This window comes from Argentina silus (assembly GCF_951799395.1).
Source record: "Argentina silus genome assembly, chromosome: 4".
Taxonomy (NCBI): Eukaryota; Metazoa; Chordata; class Actinopteri; order Argentiniformes; family Argentinidae; genus Argentina; species Argentina silus.
In genome coordinates, this window is record NC_139658.1 from 15,474,325 (window position 1) to 15,499,490 (window position 25,166).

A 25,166-nucleotide genomic window follows, 5' to 3' on the forward strand; every position below is an offset into this window, starting at 1 on the left:
GTATCCCCTGGAAAAGGACAGGCACTCCGCGCTAACGATGGTTATCCCCAATCAACGTGAATTTGTGTCCTGAAATATCACATTCCCTTCTAAGTTCTCTCTCCACCAAGAAGAAGTGTCCTCTTTTGTTTCAAGTCCTGTAAAATTGTCTTTTAAAAAGTAATTTCCTCCCATTCACCAACACCCTTCCTTAAAGATCTCCAATGGCATTCCCCTGTGTAGTGTTTTTGGAAAAGTAATTTATGTTCTCATCAGACTTTTGGCATCCACGTTCCCTTTGTTGTGGGAGTCGGTCGTTTTTTTGTGTTTTTTTGTGTTTTTCTTTGTTAGTCTTTGATCATAATTCCCATGTGGTCCAGTCAGGTAGCTGTCATTCAAGCAGGGTTAAAGGGAGAGAGAGAGAGAGAGAGGTGGGGAAGGAAAGATAAAGAGAGTAAAAGTCCTGGAGCTATGCAGGCTTGCACAAGTTCTCTCTGAAGTTCAAAAGGTACATCCAACAGAGTGACAGTCCGTTACTTGGTCGTCCTCCCTACTTGCATTGCCCCGTTTCTGACGCAGTTTTATCCCAGCCTCAAATGGTCCTGTTGCCCGGTGATCTTTTAGTTCAATGACTTGTCCATGTAATCAACATGTGTAACAGCTTAACAAAACCTGTCAAAAAATACATGAAAAAAAATACTTTAGTAAAAATATACATTCAATAGAGGAATTTCCAGTCCATGAGCTCAGCCCAGGCCTGATCAGAACACAGCAGGATCGGAAACAACGGCTTGGCACAGGGACTTTGAATTCACTAAATGATATTTGAACACAGACTTGTTCTAGTAACTCATAGTTCTAACTCAATACATAGGCTGAATGTCTTCCATTTTCAAAATAAAACACAAGCACGTTGTGGGGGCAGTGGTTGTCTGAGTAACGTAACTGGCCATGATTGATTCAATGACTTGAACAGCAGGTGTATAGGGCTCCATTTAAAACAATGCAAATATGCAGCATTAGTAGACACTAAAAACGTTCTGTTTCCATGTCTGTGAATTTATGCAGGTTTAGAATGCTCAGTCCAGATACTTGAGGTACGATAATGCAGTGCTGAATCTTTTACAACTATTTTGATGTTGCTATTACATTGTTAAAATGTCTACCTTGGTCTATTGCACAGGGGTTTGAGGTAGGGGAATTTGTATGAAGGAATTGGAGCGCTATTTAGACATACAAACTGAACTACTGTGGTGGGATTTCATAGAAAAATACAGTCTTCAATCTATAAAGACTATATTGCATACTGCCTCATCATTATAAAATGATACATTATTCAGTACGTGGCTGTATATTGATTGAAAAATAGGGCAAATTGTTTAATATTCTCTCATGTAAAAAATAGAATCAAATTGGAAAGTGAACATTGATTATTGCTAACCTGCCCATGATCCTATTCACAGTGCCTACCTTTAACTCACTAACTGCCTAGACTGCCAAGTGTTTATGTGGTATTTACCTAGCAACAATACTTGATTGGCTACAAAATGAAGCATCATAATCTATGCATTTTCGGTGAATAAAGTCACCCTTGGCACTCTGGAACGTTGACACTCTACTCACTGTAGGGCGACTTGATTCACCCTCAGCACTGAACTGAATCAGCTAAGGTGTGTAGACTGTGGTGGTTCTCTCACCTGTGTTTCCCTTGGCGCTGCGGCTGCCTTTGCCCCCAGGGCGAGGGGCCGCTGGAGGGGGGTGGGGCTAGTAGGGGCGGTTGGCGTCCTTGGGCCGTTTGAGCTGTACCTTCAGTCTCTTCATGCCGATCTGGAAGCCGTTCATAGACTGGATGGCAGCCTGGGCACTGCCTGGGTTGTCAAAACTCACGAACCCTGGGGGATGGGCAGCAGAGGGAGATGGAGAGACAGAGAGAGAGAGAGGGAGAGAGATAGAGAGAGGGAGATAGATAGAGAGAGGGAGAGAGAGAGAGAGATAGAGAGAGGGAGGGGGAGATAGGGAGAGGGGGATGGGGTTAGGTTAGTGCAAGATCAAGACAGTATGGGTGACAGTAGGAGGTTTTACAAAGGAGAGAGTGAGATGGAGGGAGGAAAGGAAAACGGGATAGAGACAATGATAGGGGAGGATCGAGGAAGGGTTCAAACACAAGTTACTTCAATTTTGTGACAAAGTTCAACATAATCCTTACATTTTGCAACACACAAAGAGAAAATACACATACATACAGTATATCAACTATGCATTCATAAAAACAATGGTTTATTCTGCTGTCACCATTCTGTCACATCAACATATCATCAACATACAGATGTACATTTCCGTATCTGTAAAAAGCAGTATCAGCATCAACAGTACAGTATCAAGCTTAACGTGCATTACAAACACAACACTAAGGGACTTGTCTGAGGGAGAACAACCATAGAAATAAGACAAATAGAACACACCTCACCAGTGAAAAGGACATTTTAATGAATGTTGGCACGGTAATCATTCTGGACAGGTCATTTTCATATTACATTATGAATCACATGAATGACTTACATTGGAATTAACTGACAATGCATCATGAAAAGACTACAAAATAAAATTCTCTCTGTATATGTTTATACAGAAAAATTATTTCTTAATGTTAGAAGTCACTTGATTAGAAGTCAAATGACTGATAACTGAACTCTGTCTATTCCATGTGGTAAGATGTCATGGCTATCTCAATACTAGAACTCCTACAGCACTCACTCACTCATCTTTGGGTTAACACTTAACTCTAAGTCTCTTCCATAAAGCTGTCATAAGACTTGTGCTAGTATGACATAACAGATGTCAAATGCAGTCATGACAAGCCTCTCTATGTTAAGTGATATAATACTGTTATATTTCATGGAACAGTATGCAAACTAACCACGGCAAATTCATTAGCAAGCGTACTTCGCTATCTCAATGTTGGCCTATGTCATGACTGTCCAGTCAATTGTCACAATCTGACATTCACTATAATGACAGCGCATAACATCAGTTCTGTCATGCCAAGGTAAGGATATAGTGTAAGGACAATATGAACAGAATTACAATTAAATGTTGCCCACTCCTTCAAAGATTGTAACCTGCAAAGCATGCACTCCTTGTACAACAACATTTGTAGACTAGGAGACAGAATGACTATTGTCCCTGCATATGAACGTAACATTGGTAGATATTTATCTGGAACAAAAAAAACATTAATTTCCCAGTTGTCTTCTTAAGGGCCCCCAATATTCAAGCAACTACAGAACAAGTTCCAATCACTCTTTTTCAATGATCTCAACAAAGTCAGCTGCGGTAAAGAAGGTTCATTAGTAAAAGAAGAATAAGGATAATAGTCAATAATAATAAATAATCCTTTACAGGTGTTTTATGTTTTTTTACCCACCAAAGCATTTACTTTGGTTTGTCGCCCGATCCACAAACACTTTGGAGGAGATGACATTACCGAAAGGCAGGAACATCTGCATCAGCTCGCCATCCCCAAACTCCTGAGGGAGGTGGTAGATAAACAGGTTACAGCCTTCCGGCCCTGCGGAGAGAGAAGAGGGTCCCATTATAGTGTGCACAGAACGGATCTCACACAAAACGGAATGGATCAACCAACAAGTGGTGACTCAACATTTTTTTTTTTTTTTTTTTTAAATCCTCTTCATGAAGTCTACGAAAGTTGAGGGGGGAACGGACAGCTGTTCTCACGTGTCGCAAATTGTATCACATGTTCTTGGGACTGGGCTTTAAAAGCCGAGTTTTGCAGTACTCTTCTATTGCTAAACAGTGTCTTGCCACTTGTTATGAGAGGTATATTCTTTGTTCGTCCGACCCACCACCCCAGCTTCCACCTGCCTTTTTGCTCTGCATTTACCTCCCTAAGGGGGGGGTTGAAAAAGTTTATGGGCTCCCAGTCTTATAATATTGTTTTAATGTTGTTTAACCTCAAGCTGTATCAGAGTGGAGCCATCCAATTATGCCAAACCTATTTGTACTACCATATGTATTAAACTTATTAAAACGATGTAAGTGTCCTAACTGAATTAGATCATTGGTCACCAGATGGTAAAAAGGAGCACGACGTAGTTTTACAAATTATACTATAACATTTTTCAATTATTCTCATCCACTGGGGGGCGCTAGTGTTACAAGCACGCGTGGTTCCCAGAGGTCAGTGAGTTCTTTGCATGGTGTGACAGTGGCCCTGAAGCTGTGTCTCAGGAGGCTAGCTTCCTTAGTGACATCATCTACAGTATAAGCCACCTATTCACAATGCATTAAGAACACACTTTGTGCCTATTACCCACACACAATGCACTATAGGCCTTGTTATAAGCAGTCATACCAGTTCTAGGTTGCTTAAAACAGCTTTTATGACTGTCTGAAGGTAATAGATACAGATTAATTAGTGTGTGTCTGTGTGAGTGTGAGTGTGTGTGTTTTTGTCAGTCTCACCTTCTCTCTGTTGCTGTGGGATGATGGGAGGGGGCTGGGGGAAGGCCTGGCTGATCTGACCATATGCAGCAGGGTAGGCTGCTGAGACACACACACACCAACAGATCAGATAACACTATATGGCTGGATCACACACACACACACACCCACACACACACACACACACACACACACCCACACACACACACACACACACACACACACACACTATGTCTTGACAGATTCGACAAAAATCGTATCTTTCCTTCTTCCCGTCTCAATAAGTTATTTATCAATAGTATATAAGCACTTATAGCTCCAATCCGAAGCTTCTACAACTCCAGAGGCCACCCCACCGTTTGTGTTGTGGAAAGAAATGTGTAATTGTTTTCCCTTTGGTAGCTATGTTACTGTTTCTTTGCACAGCAGAACATTTCTATACCATGCATAAAAAAATATGTTTGGTTTTGAATTGAAAGTCTGTGTGGGTTGGATTTATTCAACATTTTAGTTATTTATCATTTACAAAGTACATTAGTCTAAAGTAAGTGAATCCACTATACATCACGGTCATCGCAAGTGAAACGTTCTATAAGAATAAGTGCCACAGGCAGTCACAGTGCAAGAGAAAGGGAAGAAAACACTTTGTGAGTTTTTTTTCTGCAAAAGTTCAGGTACTGTACTGTACTAGTGGGTATGTTGGGAAATGTTAGGAAATTTTGCGCAAAGACCAGCTCTCATGTTTTTGTCCAAAAAAGGTTGTTTTCCTTCCACAACACAAGCGGTGGGGCGGTCACTGGAGTTGCAGAAACTCTGGAGTCAAGCTTTAACAATTGAGGCGTGAACGCTGTAATCATCTTAGATCTTGCTTTCTTTCTCTTTGTCTGTGGGTGTTAGTGTGTGCATAAGTGTGTGTTTTCCCTGTAACTACAACATGGAATAACATGAACATGTTTTTTTCTGAATAGACACACACACACACACACACACACACACACACACACACACACACACACACACACACACACACACACACACACACACACACACGTTGAGAGTGACAGACCTGCGTACTGCTGGACTCCAGTGTAAGCCTGCTGGAGGGGATCCGCTGCAGTAGGACTCTGAGCTGCTGGGACGGATAGACAGAAGGAGAGAGGAGGGAGAGAAACGAGAGGAGAGGTGGAGGAAAGGACAAGGGGGAAGGCAAGGATAGAGTGAACAAGGAAGAGAGTGTAAAAACAAATAGCAAGGTAGAAAAAAAGAGAGAAGGAAGGAAAGAGGAGAGGACACAATGGAAAAGAAAAGAGGGAGAAAAAGACAGGTGATATCAAGAAAGCGGTTAGACAGAGTAAGAAAGGTCCAGTCACATGTGCGTTTGGGTTTTTGCGGGGACACACAACTCTTCTTTCCTCCTTATTACCATTTTCCTCCGACAACTGAGACTAGAGGGACTAGCTACGTTTCCAAACGCCGGAAACTATTATTGACCACAAGTGAAGCATGCCAACAAGAATATAGATCCACCTCTACAGTACTTAATTGGGAGCATATTTGCAGGCCAAAATGTTCTAAATGTAAAACCAATTCACCGGTTGCAGTACTTTTGACAACAAATTGATAAACACAATTTATTAAACGCAATTCTAGACATTAAACTACAATATAACTAAGCAGCCAAATTGAAACACTATGGCTTAACAACCAATTAAAAAAACAATTGAACTAAATAGCCAACACCAATACCATGCCACCACACCTCACTAAGACCACGCCTACACACATGCATGTAAAACCCACCCACACTACCACCGGGAAACACCACACATGCGCATACTGAAACACACAAACTCACAAACTCACAAAAAGGCACAGACACACACACTCCTCTCACTCTCTCTGTCTCTCTCTCTCTCTCTTTCTCTCTCTCTCTCTCACACACACACACACACACACACACACACACACACACACACTCACCATCAAGACAACACAAACGTACTGCACACACACTCACACAGACACACACACACACGCACGCACGCACGCACACACACACACACACACACACACACACACACACATACACGCACACACGCACACACACCAATACCACACTACCAACACCATCAAAACCATATGACCACACCGACCATGTACAGTACAGTAACACTAACAGCAACACTGAAGAGTCGTTAGAGTCTGATAGAGAAAGCAGGGGGGGTGGTGGATGGGGGGAATGGGTACCTTCAGAGAGGGAGGAGAGGAAGCAGCCTCCCTGAACCCCAAAACAACTCCGCTGAGCCAAGCCGTTTTTCTCCGAGTCCTCTCTAAAAACCACCTCCTGCAACACTGGAAAGAGATTAGAGAAAGAAGCATTTTCCTCCCCTCTTTTAGAAAGCCAAAATATATGTCGACACAACCCGCTAACATGGGACATGGACATGACACAAACATGAACCATTTATAAGCACCCTGACAATGATTTTAATAACAGACGTCTTTTTAGCGTTTAGAGCCACGTTGACTTTAACCACAAAACCTGCTCTCAAGAACCAGCCTTAACTGACCAGAAGCCCCCCTCAACATGCACCTCATCTCTGGCCTCTCTCAGAAGATTGGAATGCTTTGGAGCGAAATAAACCTCTCACAAAATGACTTAGAACTTGAGCGCACATTCAAACTCTTATACTACAGACATTACCTGCAGTCATAGATTTGACTAACAATAATAATAATAATAATAATAATCATAATATGCTATACAATGCATTTGAATAACTTTAAGTTCTACTAAATGTTACTTGAAATTATATTTATGCAGTTATTGTGTCACATAAAACAAGTCATCAAGTTGATGTTACAACAGTAATGACTGTGTAGTCACATGCTATAAGTCACTTACTGTATTGACCCGATTGTTCTTACCTTCTGTTCGGGACAGAATTAACAAGTTAATTTCCTTGTGACAGGCGTGTGTCGCAGTGTGAAATGCGCCTGTGGCCCACTGTAGAGAAGTGTGTGTTGAAGTGAGTAAGTGTATTAGTGAGTGTATGTGTAATGGAAAGCATGTATATCATATCATTAAATGTGTGTTTAGTGGCGATAGAGTGTTCTACAAAATATGTGTTGATAAAGAGATGAGTGTGTATCAATGTGTGCGTTGTGACGTGTGTGTTCTATAGTCTATAGTATATCTATGTGTGTATGTGTATATGTGTGTGGTGTGCATGTGTGTGTGTGTGTGTGTGTGTTATGACAAGTATATCTCAAGTATATAGCGAGTATGTAGCCTCTACTCCTTGGTTTTGTATTATAGGTAATACTCTCAGAGTGTGTGTGTGTGTGTGTGTGTGTGTGTGTGTGTGTGTGTGTGCGTGCATGTGCGTGTGTCGTGTGTGGGGAGCAGTGAGCTCACCTGGGTAGGGGTGTATCCCGTTGGTGAAGACGGCCTCGGCCGGCGGCTGGTTGTTTGCCTGTGGCGGGGGCAGACCAGTGAAACCATTGACACTGATGGGCGAGGGGATATTGGTGACAGTGGGGGCACTGATGCCAGGGGGGGTACTGCCACCTGAGAGGGAGAGATAATCTGGGATGTAGTGGTAGAAGAAAAAGGTGGGTAAATGCTGGCCGCTGCTGGACACCGGAGTAACATGACAAGTGTAAACGCTAAGCAATTTAGTGTAAAAGGAGGGTATTATGCTTCTCATCATAGAACAGTGGGTGAGCCTTTATTTCACAGCCCAGTACTAAGCAGGGACTGATTAAGGAAGTACCAGGCGAAAGCGGGATTGTCTGAGAGTTAAGAGTGAATCACGCTCACTTCTTTTCCGATTCATTGACTCAAGCACCACGATGCGCCATTTCGTACCAGGTAGATATCAATGGTGCTGAATCTGTAGAGGTGAGTAAGCTACCAGAAAGTACATTTTGGTACCACATCGTCACCACAAAGTTTCTTAGTAAACACCTGGTGGATAAGCAGCTTAAAACAGGGATGTCAAATAAAGGGTCACCGAAAAATGTGTTTACCACTCCAACCTGGAGACAATAGGTGTGTTCAACGAGGCATTGGTGGACAAACTGTGTTTGCTTTTAACAGCAGGCGACTGTTGGACACTTTTGGACAAACGTTTCATACACATAGCGGGAATAGCAGAAATAATTCAGCTATTGAATGACTGCTACTATTACTACGACTACTCATACTAATACTACTACTGTTACGATTCTATTTTCCGTGCACTGCCTTTTCAGACTGTTAGCAGACCTTTTACGGAGAACACAACGCTCACAGAAAATGTTCACGAATGTTAGCTCACGTTTGCTAACATTTAGCCTTGTTGAACTCACCTAATGACGATGATTCAAAATAATGGGGGCGGGGTGGGGGGGGGCAGAGAAAGAAGGATGGCAAGAGGAGGTAAGAGAGAAGTAGAGAGAGAGGGGTAGATGATTCAAAAGAGAAATAGATAGGGCAATGATAGGTTCAATGGGAGGCACAGATGAACATGTGATCCTGTTCTGATAGGAGACAGGCCATGGTTGGAGACCCCTGACCCCTGAACTCCCTCACCTGACGTGGGGGTCATGGGTGCCCCCGGGATGCCGTTGATGGTGGCCATGTGCTGCATCTGGGCGGCAGCGTAGGCGGCCATGGGGCTGAGGTAACCCCCCTGACCCACCGAGGCCATCAGCGCTGCCTGCTGCTGGACCTGCTGAGAAAGGGGGGAGAAGGGGAGAAAGAGAGGGAGAGAAGAGATAGGAGAGTTAGTGAGAGGTGAGGAGTGTTATTTGCCTCGTGAATTCATAAAAAGCCTAAGTGCACTTATCAAGACCAGGGGAGTCATGCACCCATACTTTTTGAGGGGGCACAAAGTATCTGAGGTTAACAGCTTTTTCCTAGAGCCACAATCATGCCTAATGTCAAAAATAGCTAGCTGGCTGAAGCCAACTTCATACAATCCAGATGGATCTTTTTTTTTCTAAATAACTAGGATAAAACGTAGGCTTAAAAATGTTCAGTCATTCATTTACTTTTTTTTAATTTATTTTTTTAAATTCAATTCAAATTAAAGCCAAGAATCGAGAAGCAAAGCTGTGTTACAAATCATTAAAATCCAGACGTAAAATATAGACACAAAAGCGACTAGGCAGAACTCTTCTGTCTGATCAAGACGAGACATCAAAAATAATCATGAGTTCCGAATGCTCAGACCACTCACGTAGGCCACATAGGGCCTTTTGCGTTCGTAAACCCAGACATTGACATATACACGGGTGGGTTCAGAATCAGAATCAGAATCAGAATTATTTAATTTGACCAAATATATTTACACATACAGGAAACTGACTTGGTGAGGTTGGTGCGTGGGACATAAAAAACAAATAGCAAATATTGACAAGAAATTTACAAAATAGCAAAGTATTAACAAAATTTACAAATTTACAAATTTACAAAAAAAAGGGTTCCTAACTATTCGGGAGTATTAGAAGAGCAGTAGGAGGAGAGAGGAGCGTCTTGCCTGTGCGTAGGCCCCATAGGCTCCAAACTGCAGGGCCATGGGGTTGAAGATGCCCATCTGACCAGCCATCTGCTGCATACGCCGGATGGTGCGCTCCTTGTCCGTGTCGGCAAACTTCACCACCAGACTGGAGGACGCTCCCTATCACGCACACACACACAGTAAAGAACCACACATTAACACACACACACACACACACACGCACACACATATGACTTTACAATACACAGGTTTTTTCTGGGTGCAAATGCTTTTAATTAGGTTTTTTAATATGTAATGAAGGCTGATTTAAGTTTCCACTGTACTGTAGAATGGCTATTGTGGGCCTGTAATTGATGTGAATGTATGCCTCTCTCTCTCACACAGACACACATACGTACACAAACGGCACTCACGGGCATGGTCTGGCTGCCGTGTAGTGCACTGATGGCTGCCTGGGCTTCAGCATGGGACGAATACTTCACAAACGCACAACCTGAGAGAGAGAGAGAGAGGGAGAGAGAGAGAGAGGGAGGGAGGGAGAGGGGAAGGGAGAGAGAGAGAGGGAGGAAGATGGAGGGAGAGAGAGAGAGAGAGAGAGAGAGAGAGAGGATAAGGTGTATAAGTGAGAGAGAGGGTGTATGAGTGAGAAAGAGAGAGAGAGAGAGAGAGAGAGAGAGAGAGAGAGAGAGAGATTACAGTCAATACTCAATCAATCCCAAACCCAAACCACCCTCAGTTACTGTGGGAACACACTGTTGAAACGACATAAATGAAACATACAGTATCGGTGAAGCTTCCTATCGATGAAGCTTTCTGATGAATTTCGACAATGAACTTTTACAGCAATTATTGAACCCGGTCAGCTGAGTAAACTCACTGATGAACTTTACTAATGAAGCTTACTGATGAATTTCAATGATCAAGCTTACAGTAATCATCAGGCTTAGTTAGGATGAGGCTTATCGATCGCTGTAAGCCCACTGATGAAGTGTAATGAAGTTCACTCACGAAGCACAATGACAAAGCTAATGACGTGTTCACCGCTCAAGCCCATGATGACGTTTACTCATGAAGTTTATCTTAGGAACCTTTGGGGCTGATTTCTAGGACTTAGATTGAGCCTAGTCCTCGACTAAAAAGCCTATTCAACTGAGAGCAATCCATTTAAAGTGTGATTTAGTCCAGGACTAAGATTCATCTGTGTCCAGGATCTATGTTCTTCCTCGTAACTGTATGAGGCCAACAAATCTCACAATGAACACCTTCCCTTTAAACTTGTGTTTCAAGTGTCCTAAGGGTTGTACTAGTGTGAGTATGACCTTCAGCCTTCAGTTCAGTCAGGACACTTATGTAATTTAAATGTAAAGTTTAATGAAAATGTTAATACATTAGGTTTGGCATAAATGGATGGCTCCGCTCTGATATAGCTCCCTGCTTGAAGTTAAACAACATTATATACAAATAATGTACATAGTGGGGAGCCCATAAACTCTGTAGGTAGGTAACACAGAGCAAATCTGCAAGTGGGGTGGTGGGTGGGAAGCCCAAAAACGTACTCACATAGCCAGTGGCGAACAACTGCTCAGCTATGGTGGAGTCTACATAACTCAGCTCTTATAGCCGGTCCCATGAACATGTGACATGTTTTGCATAATGTGATATCAGCTGATATCTGCTCTCCTCCTTAAAGTGTCTTGCTTGAACCTTCGTGAACTTCAATTCAGTCTGTCATGGTGGAACCATGGAGACTCACCTTTGCTGTTTCCATCAGGACCTCTAAGGATGGTGCACTCTTCGATGCCACCAAAGGACTCAAAGAGGCGTCGTACGTCGTCCTCAGACTGCTGCTTGTTGAGCATGCCCACAAAGAGTTTTCTGTCTTCTGAAACAAATACAAGTTGGTCATGAACAGGATTTAGAGTTGTTTGAGTCTGTGGCAAATGCTTTTCTTCCTCTCCAACCATGGTGGTTAGACACCAGTTCAGTTTTTTTTTTCCTTCACAATTTGAAAGTGTATTATTATTATTTTGTGGTCAGATCTGTATTGTTTGATGATAAAGTTGTCAAATGTTAAACATACCGGTATGTACAGTACCAGTCAAAAGTTTGGACACAAACTTGCCAAGAGTGTGCAAAGCTGTCATCAAAGCAAAAGGTGGCTACTTTGAAGAATCTAAAATATAAAACATATTCTGGTTTATTTAACACTTTTTTGTTTACTACATCATTCCATATGTGTTCCTTCATAGTTTTGATGTCTTCAATATTAATCTACAATGTAGAAAAAAATTAAAATAAAGAAAAACCATTGAATGAGAAGGTGTGTCCAAACTTTTGACTGGTACTGTATGTATATATCAACATAGTCTCCGATAGAATACGTTCTGGGGGATCGTTTCTGTGCACGTATTATCTGGCTATACCAGTGTTTGATGACCTGTTTTGATGTAAGATACATCAAAAAAGCAAAATATATGGTATGAGTTATGTGAACGTTATGTGACTTGCGTGGCGTTTAGGCAGTATTAGGTATTAACATTTGAGTTGTTAAGGTTAGACATTACCTTTGAGTAGTTAAGCTTCGTTGTCAGGGAATGCATTAGCAAATATTAGCATAAGCAACAACAATTAGCAATAATTAGCACAAAAAGAAAACAGTGTTGTGCCATCCCTATTTACCTGCCAGTATAGCTAGATAACACATATTCTTTGGTCTGCAGAAACGATCCCCCCGAACGTAATAATTTGGAGACTGTATCCTCAACCCATTCCAACCCCCTGCAGGATTTCACTGTTAACTCCAACACATGGTTGGAAATAATAACACCTTATTCTTGTCATACAATATGTTGACTTCAGCATTTTGTCAAGACAAATTGAGATGTTCTCAGATCTTTTACAGAAATAACTCTTAATTATTCATTAATAATTATTTTTCTAAACCACAACATATCTGCTATGCATGATAGATGAGAAATATCATGGACATAAATCAATTATTCAATAGTAACATTCAACAAAATGCAAAAGCATATTTAATTGAAAAGATTTTTTCGTCTGTGTGTGCGTGATTGAAAACACTCACAAACACCCCCACTCACACACTCACAAACACCCCCACTCACACACTTGTGAGTGTGTGAGTGGGGGTGTTTGTGAGTGTGTGAGTGGGGGTGAGTATACAAAAATGTCAGCCCGTAATGGCTGTGACCAGGTATGCATAGATCTGTTAGGATATTAATGAGGCTCATTGTGCTTTGTGTGCTGTGTGCGTGCGTGCGTGCTTGCGTGTGTGTGTGCATGCATGTGCTGTGTGTGTGTGTGTGTGTGTGTGTGTGTGTGTGTGTGTGTGTGTGTGGGCGCCTACGTGTGTGCGTGCCTGCGTCTGTGTGTGTATGTGTATGTGTGTGTGTGTGTGTGTGTGTGTGTGTGTGTGTGTGTGTGTGTGTGTGTGTGTGTTAAGGGTCTACTCTCCCTGCTGACAGGGTGTCCTTGCCGAGTCAACAAGACTAATCTCCGCTCTGGCCTTGTGCACAGGGGGGAGTGTTTACAAGTGTGGGCTGGATATCAGAGATGGAGGACACACAGACAGACACACACACACACACACACACACACACACACAGCGCATAGCACACACCGCACAGCGCATAGCACGCCCACACACACACACACACAGACACACACACACACACACACACACACACACACACACACACACACACACACACACACACACAACTCATCGACGGCCAAAGCCTTCACAGTTCCCTTGGGACGACACCAATAAACATTACATCTCTCTTTAGGAAAGGACTCCAAACACAACATACTAACATATTCAGTTGGAGACTAAATCAATAGGAACCAATAAGACCTTGAGTCTCTGGGGTGTTGGTATTTTAAGTGATCGACCAAGGCCATACACAGGTGTGATGTGTCTACCATAGTATCTCCATTAAAATCACTCTTTCGTCAGATCTTTTACTTTTGATCCCTCGCAGACACTGGGATGAAGACAGACTGAGCGAACGAGTCGGAATAGCGCTATAACCCCCTACACCCCCACCCCCACACAGTACCCCCCCCCCCCCCCCCCCAGTAACTCTCTTTATCTCTCTATCTATCCCTCTCTCTCTCTTTCTCTCTCTCCCTTGACTTTCCACCTCACTTCCAATCACTTTTTCTCACTCTCTCCTTTCCTCCTCTCACACCTATCTCTCCCACTCAATATGCGTTTCTTCCTCTCCAACCTTTGCTCCCCTTGCACGCTCTACTACTTCTCCCCCCCTGCCGCCCCCGTCTCTTATTCTCCCTCCTTTTTCTGATGTCTCTCTGTGGATGTGTTAACCATCAAGTCTGAGAGTGTTTTCAGAGCCGGACGTTCACTCAGACCAGTCTTAGTTGTTGTTTTTATCACACCGAGGGCCAGTTTGAACTAGCAGCAGGCCTTTTTCACCAGTGGTACCTTTAAGCACCGTACTGGATAACAGTGCAGGTAGAAATCAGAGTCATGCCTGAAGCGCAACGAGGAATGGTATCAAACACCATTGATACCGTTCCTCATTCTGTTCCACGCATTACAGTGAGCCCGTCTTTTTTCCGAATTATCCCTCCTCCAGCCTTCCCTGCCTCATAACCACGCAGTACACGTCTTCCACCTCCACTAAGATAGTCGAATCAAAAGAAAGAATTGGAGCAGATACTGTCTACAAAAAAAAAAACAACGGCTGGACACTCAGGTCCTCGCGAACAGAAAGGAAAGGAAAAGAGGAGCACAGCTAGAGTGTTGAACTTGAGTGACCAGCGTTTATGTAATACCTCTCTGATGTTTCAGATCCCTGTGGGCGCCGGCTAGGAGTCTGTCAGCCACGGTTGAGGTATAGACCATTAAATGGGACACGTTAGGGGAGGGGGGGGGGGTAGGGGGGTGTGTGTGTGTGTGTGTGTGTGTGTGTGTGGAGGGGGGGGGGGGTGGTGGAGGGGTTGGGGGGGGGGGGGGGGGTGAGTGATAATGGTGACACTGATAGGAGACGGCAGCCATGTTTAAAGAAGTGGAGCAGTACTACCTCCTCGACTCTCGCTGTCCGCCGGCTTCACCTGGATGGGTCTGTTCATCTGGACAGAGAAGGAGGAGAGGAAAGGAGAAGGGGGGTGGGAGACAGAAGAAGGAAAGGACAAAAGAAGGAAAGGAAGGATACATGGTAAGGAAGAACCAAGAAAGTGAAGAAAGGAGAGAGGGAAAGACAGACAGACAGTGGTAAGGTAAGAGAAAAAGAGAGGAAGGGAGAAAAACACAAAAAAAACATGTTAGGATTGCTCATTCACCATCTAGATATGTACCATTTCACACCACTTCCATATGCTAATGTTTGCCATTGAATAATGCTTTATTGTCAGTTTGGGACAGAGGAGACAGATTTGAAGGGAAAGGCACACTATAATTGAGAGGAACGATTTCTAGAAGGATGGGGAGGGATGGAGAGAGAGAGTGAAGGGAGAGATGGGAGAGAGTGAACTCCGGGTGAACAGGCCCGGAGTGTATTTTCTGATCAGAGTGTGTCCGGAAAGGGAGGAGGGCAGAATGAGTGTGACGGTGCGAGTGTGTGTGTGTGTGTGTGTGTGTGTGTGTGTGTGTGTGTTTCGAGTGACTTCACACCCATGACATAACGTGTGCTGCACAGTTTTCTTCCTATAAGACCACCCCCCTACCCCCCCCCACACACACACACACACCACACCACACAACCCGTCAACCCGGGGAGACCTTTTACACCGTGTCGAGCCTCCTTTCATTCCTCGGCTGTCAATCCTGGCTGCCGTCCCAACTGACTCCGGCTCAATAATACATGCACGGCGCAAAACGCTCGCTGCCAATCAATTTTTAATAATGCCAATCGCCACGGTGCCAGGAGGGAAAGGGGAAGGCGAGGAGAAGGAGGAGGAGGGGGAGGGGGGGGGGAGGGGGGGAGGGGAGGAGAGGGAGAAGGGAGACGCTATAAAAGGCATGCCAAAGAGGGGAGAGAAAAAGGAGAGTGATAAAAAAAGAAGGGATGGAGAGAGGAGGGAATAAGTGACTGTTGCGTGTGTGTGTGTGTGTGTGTGCGTGCATGTGTGCGTACGTGCCTGAATGTGCGTGTGTGTGTGTTTGTGTGTGTGTGTGTGTGTGTGCCTGACTGTGTGTGTGTGTGCATGCCTGTGTGTGTGTGCGTATGTGTGTGTGTGTGTGCGTGTGTGGATGGTGGTGTACAATGCAATGTTTGGGTATTCTGTAGTTAGTGTGTGTGACGTGGTCCTCCCGTCCTCCCAATATGTTGCCATTACACTGCGGACACACTCATCACACCGACTAAAACACGTCGCAATTCTGATGCGTCTTGGACTTAATCCACTAAAAGTGAACAGGCAAACACTCTCAATAGAGTGCTAACTCAATAAAGCAGTGTTTGGTTCCAAAGTCAAACTTGTTTAGCCACAAAGCAATCCCGAACACTTTATCTATTAACGCAAAGTAAACAACTTGAGGCGGCCAATACAGGGACCAATTTTGTCTATTTCCCGTAATTTTTTCCAGCGTGAGAAACCCAGGCCCAGTAAATCTCACCATGCACTACAACACTCCTTCATTTAAGAGCCAGTCACCTTTTCCCCCTCTCTCTCCCTCCTTTTTCCTCCTTCTCTTTTATCGCCAGTAAAACCCTGCTAATGTTTTTAATGTGTGCCGATGCATTATTTATTTCACCCTGGCTGCTGATATCGAAAGAGAGAAGGGAGAAAGGGGGGGGGGGGGGGGGAGAAAAAAAGAGAAAAAGGGAGAGAGGGGGAATAGAGTAAGACAGAAAAACAGAATGACAGACAGAGGTGGGATGAAATGAGGGGTAGAGAGACAAAGAGACAGAAAGGGAGAGAGAGGAAGGGTGCGATCAAGAGAGGAGAGACAGAGAGAGAGACAGAGAGAGAGAGAGACAGGGAGAGAGAGAGGGAGTGATAGGGAGATTGAGAAAAGTGAAAGAGGGAGGGAGGGAGGGGGTAGATGGGGACATAGATCAGGGAGTGGTACAAGGTCACGTACCCCAGTCCTCCCCCCAGTCCTCCTCTCCCAAAGGGCCTATAACCTTCCGCATACATTAGACTAGTTTCACACTGACTGACTGGTACAAATGGACTGGCCTGGATCTGTTCTGGCCTGGATATAGGCTCATTGCATTCCAAGAAATATCCGGCATTTCCAGGGCACAGGGTAAAAGGGCTTTATACACACACACACACGCACGCACGCACGCACGCACACACACACACACACACACAAACACACAGCAGCACTGCGATACACGTGACGCACAAACCTATGGACATGACTGTCACGTTGTGGTAAAAATGCAATGTGATCAAATTGCTGTCAAGTCTTTGGCCCTGGAATAAACTGTCTGTTTCCAAGCACTGAAAGTGGCAGTGGTGCGAATACATCAACTAGTCTCTGGTCACTTTTATTCTCCTGCTCCTAATGGTGTAGGCTGGGGGCTGGAAAACTGATCCCAAAACAATGGTTAAGAGGAGAGATATTGGCCAGCCTGACTGTGGAGTATTGCTCCCTTAGGACCATAACAGGGACTGACGGTGGTCACCGCTAGATGGCAGCATTGAGCAACACAGACAGCATTCAACACAGAGACCTCTCTTCCATTCCCCATTCTGCACTTCCCTAAGACAGAAAATACCATCTCCACCTCAATTTCACACAAAGGAGCATCATTAAACACGCACGCATGCATGCACACAGGCACGCAAGGTGCACACACACACACAGACGCTCACGCTCACAGGCACACCTGCACACACAAACACAGATTCATGTACACACACACACGCATGCACACATGCACACGCAGTCACACACACCACACACACACACACACACATTTTGCACATCCACCCACTGGCATGGGTGAGAAACAGGCTTCTTGCTGTTGCTCGTGACTTGGAGAATTCTCTCCTTCATTCACACACACATAACACACACCACACACACAGACACACACACACACACACAGAACAGTGCACATATACACACATACACACAACCATATACACAAATACAAACCCTGCAACCCCCCCCCCCCCCCCTCAGCTCTGTTAGTGTGGCCTAGGACAAACACATGATCTACAGTCTAGAAGCTGCAGCAGGCAGCGAGCTGGGACTATGCTGCTGCCGTTGATTATGTAACCCAATGACTTCACACAGCCTCCCCACTGCCATAGACACACACAATACTGTACATGGGGCGCATGCAGTCAGTGACTGATCAGTGTTGTCGCACAAGTCTTGGATGTATGGTATTGTGGTTGTACCTGGTTGTACAGGCACCAGACTCTGATGACGACAGTGTTTTTGGTTGTTTTTTTGGGACAACTGTGATTATGTAGTGTAGCACCATGAATAATAATGTTATACAAGTTGTACAACCAAAAATGTACACCTTTGTCATAGCAGTTAAAGCACAAATACCGTATGCACAATATGTTATTATTAAAGGCACAGTGTCCCTAAGGCGTTTTAGTTCACAGCAAAAAAGCATCATTGTAGACAATAATATATAGGCCTACTGAAAATGTATTTTACCCAACACTGGAGAGAAGGTAGGATTTCTCATTTTCATCAGAGCAGTGAGAAAAAAGTGAATCGCTTTTCGAGTGAGTTTTCCACCGGAGGCAAGGTCATTTCATTATCAAAATGAGAAAGTACTCCTTGAAACTCTCACAGGGAGCAAACAGACGTGCTTCCGTTTCATAACATCTCTTCGTTGCGATAGCGAACTTTGTGACTATAGCTTTATTTTACAATTCCCTATTTACCTGGTGTTGACTCAGAAATAACCTAGCCGTATAGCGTGTCATGGCAATGAATACAATCAACAGGACCGACAACCATTTTGTTTTTTTGGGGGGCATTTGTAATAGCACTGCATTGGACTGCATATATTGAATTGAATCATTTGAAAAATATCAGTCACCTTCATTTTCTAGAACAACATTTTGTGTGACAAGACCAATTCCTCCCCCTCTCTCTGATTGACATTCAGGGACAGTCTTTTACAGCTCATGCGGGAGAGGAAAAAAAGAAAATCTCCCAGAATGTAATGGCTTGGCCTAGTTGTATGGGCAAGGATGGTGTAGCAAGCCAGTCACGATCAAGGGAAGCAAAACAAATACTAAATAAAAAAACATGACAATGAATTATGAATCGGCGCAGTCTGTCTGTGCTTCTATAGTCACTCCACTTCAGCGAGGCGGCTATACTCTAACTGTGATGTATTGTACTGTGCATCAGGGATGAGGAGCGTGCTTTTCAGGGTCGACAGTGAACACACACACACACACACACACGCACACACGCACGCACACGCACGCACGCACGCACGCACGCACGCACGCACGCACGCACGCACACACGCACACACACACACACACACACACACACACACACACACTTCCTCTCTGCTAACACAGTGCTGGGGAGTGTCCCACGGGTACTTTATGAGATCAGTGTGTGTTCACCAGAGCCAGTATCGATGTATGACTCTGGTATTCTAGTGAGATCAAAGAGAAGCACACACGTACAGGGTATCACAGAAGGAGTCATACGTCTATTTTCATCACTGTTCTTTTTCTTTCATCGGCATACAGTTGCTCTTTCAAGTCCATGAGGTCCATGTATCATTTTTTGGCATTCCTCTCTCCCTCTATCAATTAAAACCCCTTCCCCTATTCACACAAAGGGCCAGGCAGATTTTGTTACATTACATTGGTTCCATTATTTAGAATTCAGACCCCACAGTCTTTCACAATGAATTCCTCCTCCAAGCATTCCTAAAATTGTACTCTGTGTCAATGCAATGCTGTGGCAAATGCCAAGGGGAAAACGTCTTTGGAAAAGAAAAGTTCTTCCCTTCTCCTTGACGTTTTCTACATCAGCTTCCTACTTGGCTCGGTACGAACTCACACGTATTGTGTCAACTGTGTCGACGCGTTGCTAGCACCAGGCTCGCGAAATACACAGGACCACTTTCACTTTCCTCTACCTCTCCACCTGTTTGTAAGCCTGTTTCCCTTCTTCTCCTCCTGACGCTAGCATTCTATATCTGCCGGTCATTCCATATCAAGGGAAGAGCCAACAAGGTCAAATAAAGACGATGAGAAGGAATACAACATTCAAGAAAAGAGTCGATGGAGACAGTTTTGTGTTTATTTTCTTACTCTGTTGACAAAACAAAGCCTGTCGATGAGAATCTACTAGAGAAGAAGAGGAAGTCATTGAGCCAGTTAGCACGCCTAATCCTCAAATTATTCTACCTCATCACCTGCTGGTATAACACCTGTACTTGACATGAGTACTCATTTTGAGAGAGCCTTAATGTCTTTACACTTTGGAAGCGTAACGTTTTGATGCTACTCTCAGGATTTAAGTGGATAGAACACATTTCATTTTAGTACACATGACACATTAGCCTTATTTTTACCGCGTAGGCCGAAAAGCATCAGAGTTTATGTGACAACGGCAATTCATTTCGCTGTCAAAACAAAACTCGAAATGCAGCCAATATCACATCAGAGCTGGGTAATAATAGAGAACGGCGATGTGCGCGGTGAACTCGAGCACTTGGGGAACTCGGGTACGGAAAAACTCTGCAACACACACTTTCCCACTGATAGTTACATCATTAGAGTAAGCAGGCAATCAACGGCAGCTCCAACGTTTCCATGGGGATTATGGTAGAGAGGATCTATATATGGAGGTGGATTGGGGGTAGAGGTGGAGAGAAAGAGAGAGAGAGAGAGAGAGAGAGAATAAAGAAGTGTGAGAAAATTGGTGCAAAACAAGTGTAGATAAAGACTTGGAGAAGGAGGAGGATGTTGAGACAAGTGTGTGTGTGTATGTGTGAGCGTGATAGAGAGAGGTAAAAGGAGAGAGAGAGAGAGACAGAGGGAGAGAGAAAGAGAGAGAGCGAGAGAGAGAGAGAAGGTGTACAGCATTCTTTGCTCCGAACCTACTGCAATGCATAGGCTTTTGCAGTGTAGATTACGTTTGGGGAGAAAGCTATAAATTCTGCTTTCTCTCCCCAGAAGTGGACATAAATCAAATGACATCACAGGGTTTGCTTTTACTTATCTAATGAATAAAATATGAAAAACAAGTTCAAAAGCTGTCAAATTTGGAACCGGGCAGAATGGTTCTCTCTCTCCCTCCTGCTTTCGTCCTTTCTCTGGCCGTCAGTGAGGTAGAAAGAGTGAGTGGGCTTTCCGTAATTGCTCCAAGAGTATTCATGAGCTTCATAGCTTCAGTCTTCATAGCAGCATGGAGTAACAACACACAGACACGTGCACGCACACACACACACACACAGACACACACACACACACACACACACACACACACACACACACACACACACATGTGCATGCACACATACACACACACACATACGTGCATGCACGTGCACACACACACACACACACACACACACACGTACACACACACACGTACACACATACATACGTGCACACACACACACACACACACACACACACACACACACACACACACACACACACACACACTACTTTCCTGTCTGCTGATGTTAGAGTGAACTGTGGGAGGGTGTCGTAATGGGCTGTCAATCATCATGGCTTGCCCTTGTGTGCGTGCGTCCGTGCGTCCGTGCGTGCGTGCGTGCGGGTGCGTTGTTGCTGCATGCTGCTATGAAGACTGCTATGAAGCTCATGAATACTCTTGGAGCAATTACTCACTCATTCTACTGTGTGTGTGTTTGTGTGTGTGCATGCATGCGTGTGTGTGCATGTGCGAGAGAGAGAGAGAGAGAGAGAGATAAAGGCAGTGCCGTGAAAGACAGCCAAAGAGAAAGAGGGGAAAGCGAGAACTAGAGCAGAGGTGCCACACGTGTCAATAATGGCAGAAGTAAAAAGACTGTGAGTGATGTTATGTAATCTCCAACCTCTATTCCATTCTAAACTCTTGTTCCTCTGCACCACAGGAGAAGGGGAGGGGGACACATAGCCCAAAACTGTAGACTGACAGCTTTCCTACTCTCTTTCTCTCTGTCTCTCCATCTCTCTCTGTCTCTCCCTCTCTCTCTGTCCCTCTCTCTCCCTCCCTCTCTCTCTCTCTCTCTCTCTCTCTTTTCAAGTCCATTCCTAGGGACAGAATGCTGAAGTGTCACTTTCAGAAAGCGAGGGCAGATCTGAGCCATGGGGCCGTAGGGACGGTTTACTCCAGTAAGTCATCACCACTGCAGGAAACTGGCTTTTTCTTTCTGGAAGCAGGACATGCATGTACACACGCACGCACGCACGCACGCACGCACGCACGCACGCACACACGCACACACAGACACACAGACACACACACCCACCCACACACACTCCTCCCTCCTGTCTGTTCTCATCCCCCTGTACTATCAAATAATCACCCATCCCATAACTCGGATGATTAAATATAGAACATGGAGGAAGGGGAGGAGGGGAAGAAAGGAGGGAAAGGAGGAGGGCGGGGGGGGTGTGATACTGCCAAATCTGCCTGCAAGGTTTCGGTTAAGAAACAGTCATGTTTTCAGCAAGACATCTCAAGACACCTGAACTACAGAACCAGTAGGGTGAGTACATGCAGTACGAGTGCATCTGTCAATCAGAGCCCTAATCTACTCTTTTTTTTCCACATTCCACTTGTTCCTAACTTTATTCCATTCCCGCGCTCCAGCTATTCAACCCCTAGCCAGGGACTTTGCAGTCCCACAGAAGAATGATTAGAATCCATTCAAAATGAAACTCCCTAAAGAAGAAGAAAACAGAAAAGGAGACATAGGGGACAGCGGAACTGCCACTGAAAATGGAAGCGCCATTACATTTTTGCCCCCCCCCCCCAAAGATGTAATGTTGCCCCCCCCCCACCGCTTCCCCCTCCACCTTAATTGACTCTGGCTTAATTTGTGGACACCTTCGGAGGACGTGGCGAGGGCAGCCAAAGAAAGAAAGGGAAACGGAGACGCAGATTTCCCTCCAGAGGGAGAAAGGGGGGGGATCGTTTTCATTATTAATGGAGAAAACGATTCTCTTCAATTGCGCCCGTAAATATCTCCACACACACCTGCCTCTCTTGCCACACAGAGGAGAGAGGGTACTCTGTGAACTTGTGGCAGGACATTGAGCTGGCTAGCTAGGCTGGTCAGGCCTGGTGCATTTGTTATAAATAGGGCCCTAACGTTGTCCTATCTATGTGACCGGACCCGGAAAACTCAGGAACTGTACAGTCAGTGGCAGGTGACATGGTCAAGACAAAGACAGAGCCCCAATTGTGAACTTGAGGAAATCACAGGGAATCAAATCTATCCGAATATAGACTTTATGTTTGCTGATTCCTTCCCTTGACAACTTACCCTAACCGTAACCACTTGAAGCCTAACATTGCCTCATCGCCACACAAGTCGTAATTCACGTAACTCTCAGTAATGTGTCTTGTAATTCACATAAATCTCACACAACGTATCTTCGGTTTTTGACGTGTCTTACAGCACCACACGTGGTCAACACTGGTATAGCCAGATGTGGTCAACGCTGGTATAGCCAGATTAAATGTGCAGGTACACCTTGCTAGTAACGGGTTAGACCCCCTTTTGCCTTCAGAACTGCCTTAATTCTTTGTGGCATAGATTCAACAAGGTGCTGGAAACATTCCTCAGAGATTTTGGTCCATATTGACATGATAGCATCATTGCTGCAGATTTGTCGGCTGCACATCCATGATGCGAATCTCCCATTCCACCACATCCCAAAGGTGCTCTATTGGATTGAGATCTGGTGACTGTGGAGGCCATTGGAGTACGAACTCATTGTCATGTTCAAGAAACATGAGATGATGGAAGTAGCCATTAGAAGATGTGACTAGATAGAACTCTATATTCTGACAGTTGAGCACCCATTTCCACTACTCTTTCCTTTAGCTAAGCAAGGAAACGCTGCAGTTTGTGCTGTATCCAGTAAAAACACAAGCAACTGTACAGCTTCAAACATTGTTCATTGTCATACGTAGTATGTTATTCTGAACTATGATCTGAGCATATCCACACAAAACTTCAAGGTGTTACCTATCATATGGCATCCCGCTTTTGCATCTGATCATCATATTTGTTATGTTATTAACAGTTTAGTTTGGCTCTGGTTTTTAGGCGGAAATTAATCAAATAGGGCTTTCAGCAGAAGAGGTTATCTAACCTGGTTATCAAACGCTGGTGTAGCCAGATAATAGCTGCACACAGACCGTATTTCCTTGGTCTGCAGAAACGTTCCCCCAGAACATATTCCATTGGAGACCATGTTGTTCTATCTCTACCAGACTGTTTCCAGGCCCCTGTCTCCCTCTCCACTCCTAGCCCAGGGTAGGGGCCTGTCAGGCCCAGAGAAAGTCCTGCTGGGGCCTTGTCTGTTGGGTTTTTCCAGCTCCCTTCCCTGGAGGGGCCAGCGCACCACTTACACAGTGAAACAAAAATCAATGACTTAATGATCCAAAACGGGTACTAGAATGAAAAAAAGAAGCCCCTAAAACAACAAAATGTCTTTTGGCAAGGGCCACTCTATCTCAGGCCACAGTGTGAGTGTGTTTGTGTGTGTGTGTGTGTGTGTGTGTGTGTGTGTGTGTGTGTGTTTATTTGTGTGTGTGTGTGTTTGTGTGTATGTGTGTGTGTGTGTATGTGTGTGTGTGTATGTGTGTGTGTGTGTGTGTATGTGTGCGTGTGTGGGACTGCGTTAGCATGCGTGTGTGTGTGTGCAAGTGTGCGTGTGTGAGCTCACCCTGGCTTAGTGGCGCAAAACATATTGATTTATCGATTGCCTGTTTCACCCGCTCACCTCCCCTCTCGCTCTCTCTCTCTCTCTCTCTCTCTCTCTCTCTCTCTCTCTCTCTCTCTCTCTCTCTCTCTTCTCTCTGCTCAGCTGTAGACTGCAGTGGGGACTGGAAAGGGAAGGGAGGGGTGGGGGGGGTCCATCTCACAGTTGATCCACAAGCCTTTTAACCAAGGCCCTTACATCATCCAGATTTATGAACTTGGGTCATGACCAAATCAAAACCTTGACCTATCTGCAGGTGGTGATTTATAAGCGCCTTATAGCAGTGTGCGGACCCCTTGGCAGGGGATAGTTTTCTTATCCTGA

The 25,166-nt window shown here is 44.6% G+C and overlaps 1 protein-coding gene across 18 annotated transcripts in view; it reads right to left on the minus strand.

The window, feature by feature from the left end:
- Positions 1–1,743: 1,743 nt before the first annotated feature.
- Positions 1,744–25,166, minus strand: part of celf4 (CUGBP, Elav-like family member 4) — a gene marked incomplete at both ends in the record, with an annotated part of 68,613 nt that continues 45,190 nt past the window's right edge. Inside the window, 11 exons of one of the 18 annotated variants that reach the window (XM_083668912.1) lie at positions 1,744–1,871; positions 3,404–3,547; positions 4,462–4,539; positions 5,507–5,569; positions 6,688–6,792; positions 7,859–8,011; positions 9,017–9,155; positions 9,966–10,106; positions 10,361–10,440; positions 11,701–11,829; positions 15,017–15,065. In XM_083668912.1, coding sequence (XP_083525038.1) covers positions 1,744–1,871; positions 3,404–3,547; positions 4,462–4,539; positions 5,507–5,569; positions 6,688–6,792; positions 7,859–8,011; positions 9,017–9,155; positions 9,966–10,106; positions 10,361–10,440; positions 11,701–11,829; positions 15,017–15,065 — 1,209 coding nt within the window. Of the gene's footprint in view, positions 1,872–3,403; positions 3,548–4,461; positions 4,543–5,488; positions 5,570–6,687; positions 6,793–7,858; positions 8,012–9,016; positions 9,159–9,962; positions 10,107–10,360; positions 10,441–11,700; positions 11,830–15,013; positions 15,066–25,166 lie in introns of all 18 variants that reach the window. The other 17 variants (XM_083668925.1, XM_083668923.1, XM_083668924.1 and 14 more) reach the window with 17 other exon arrangements.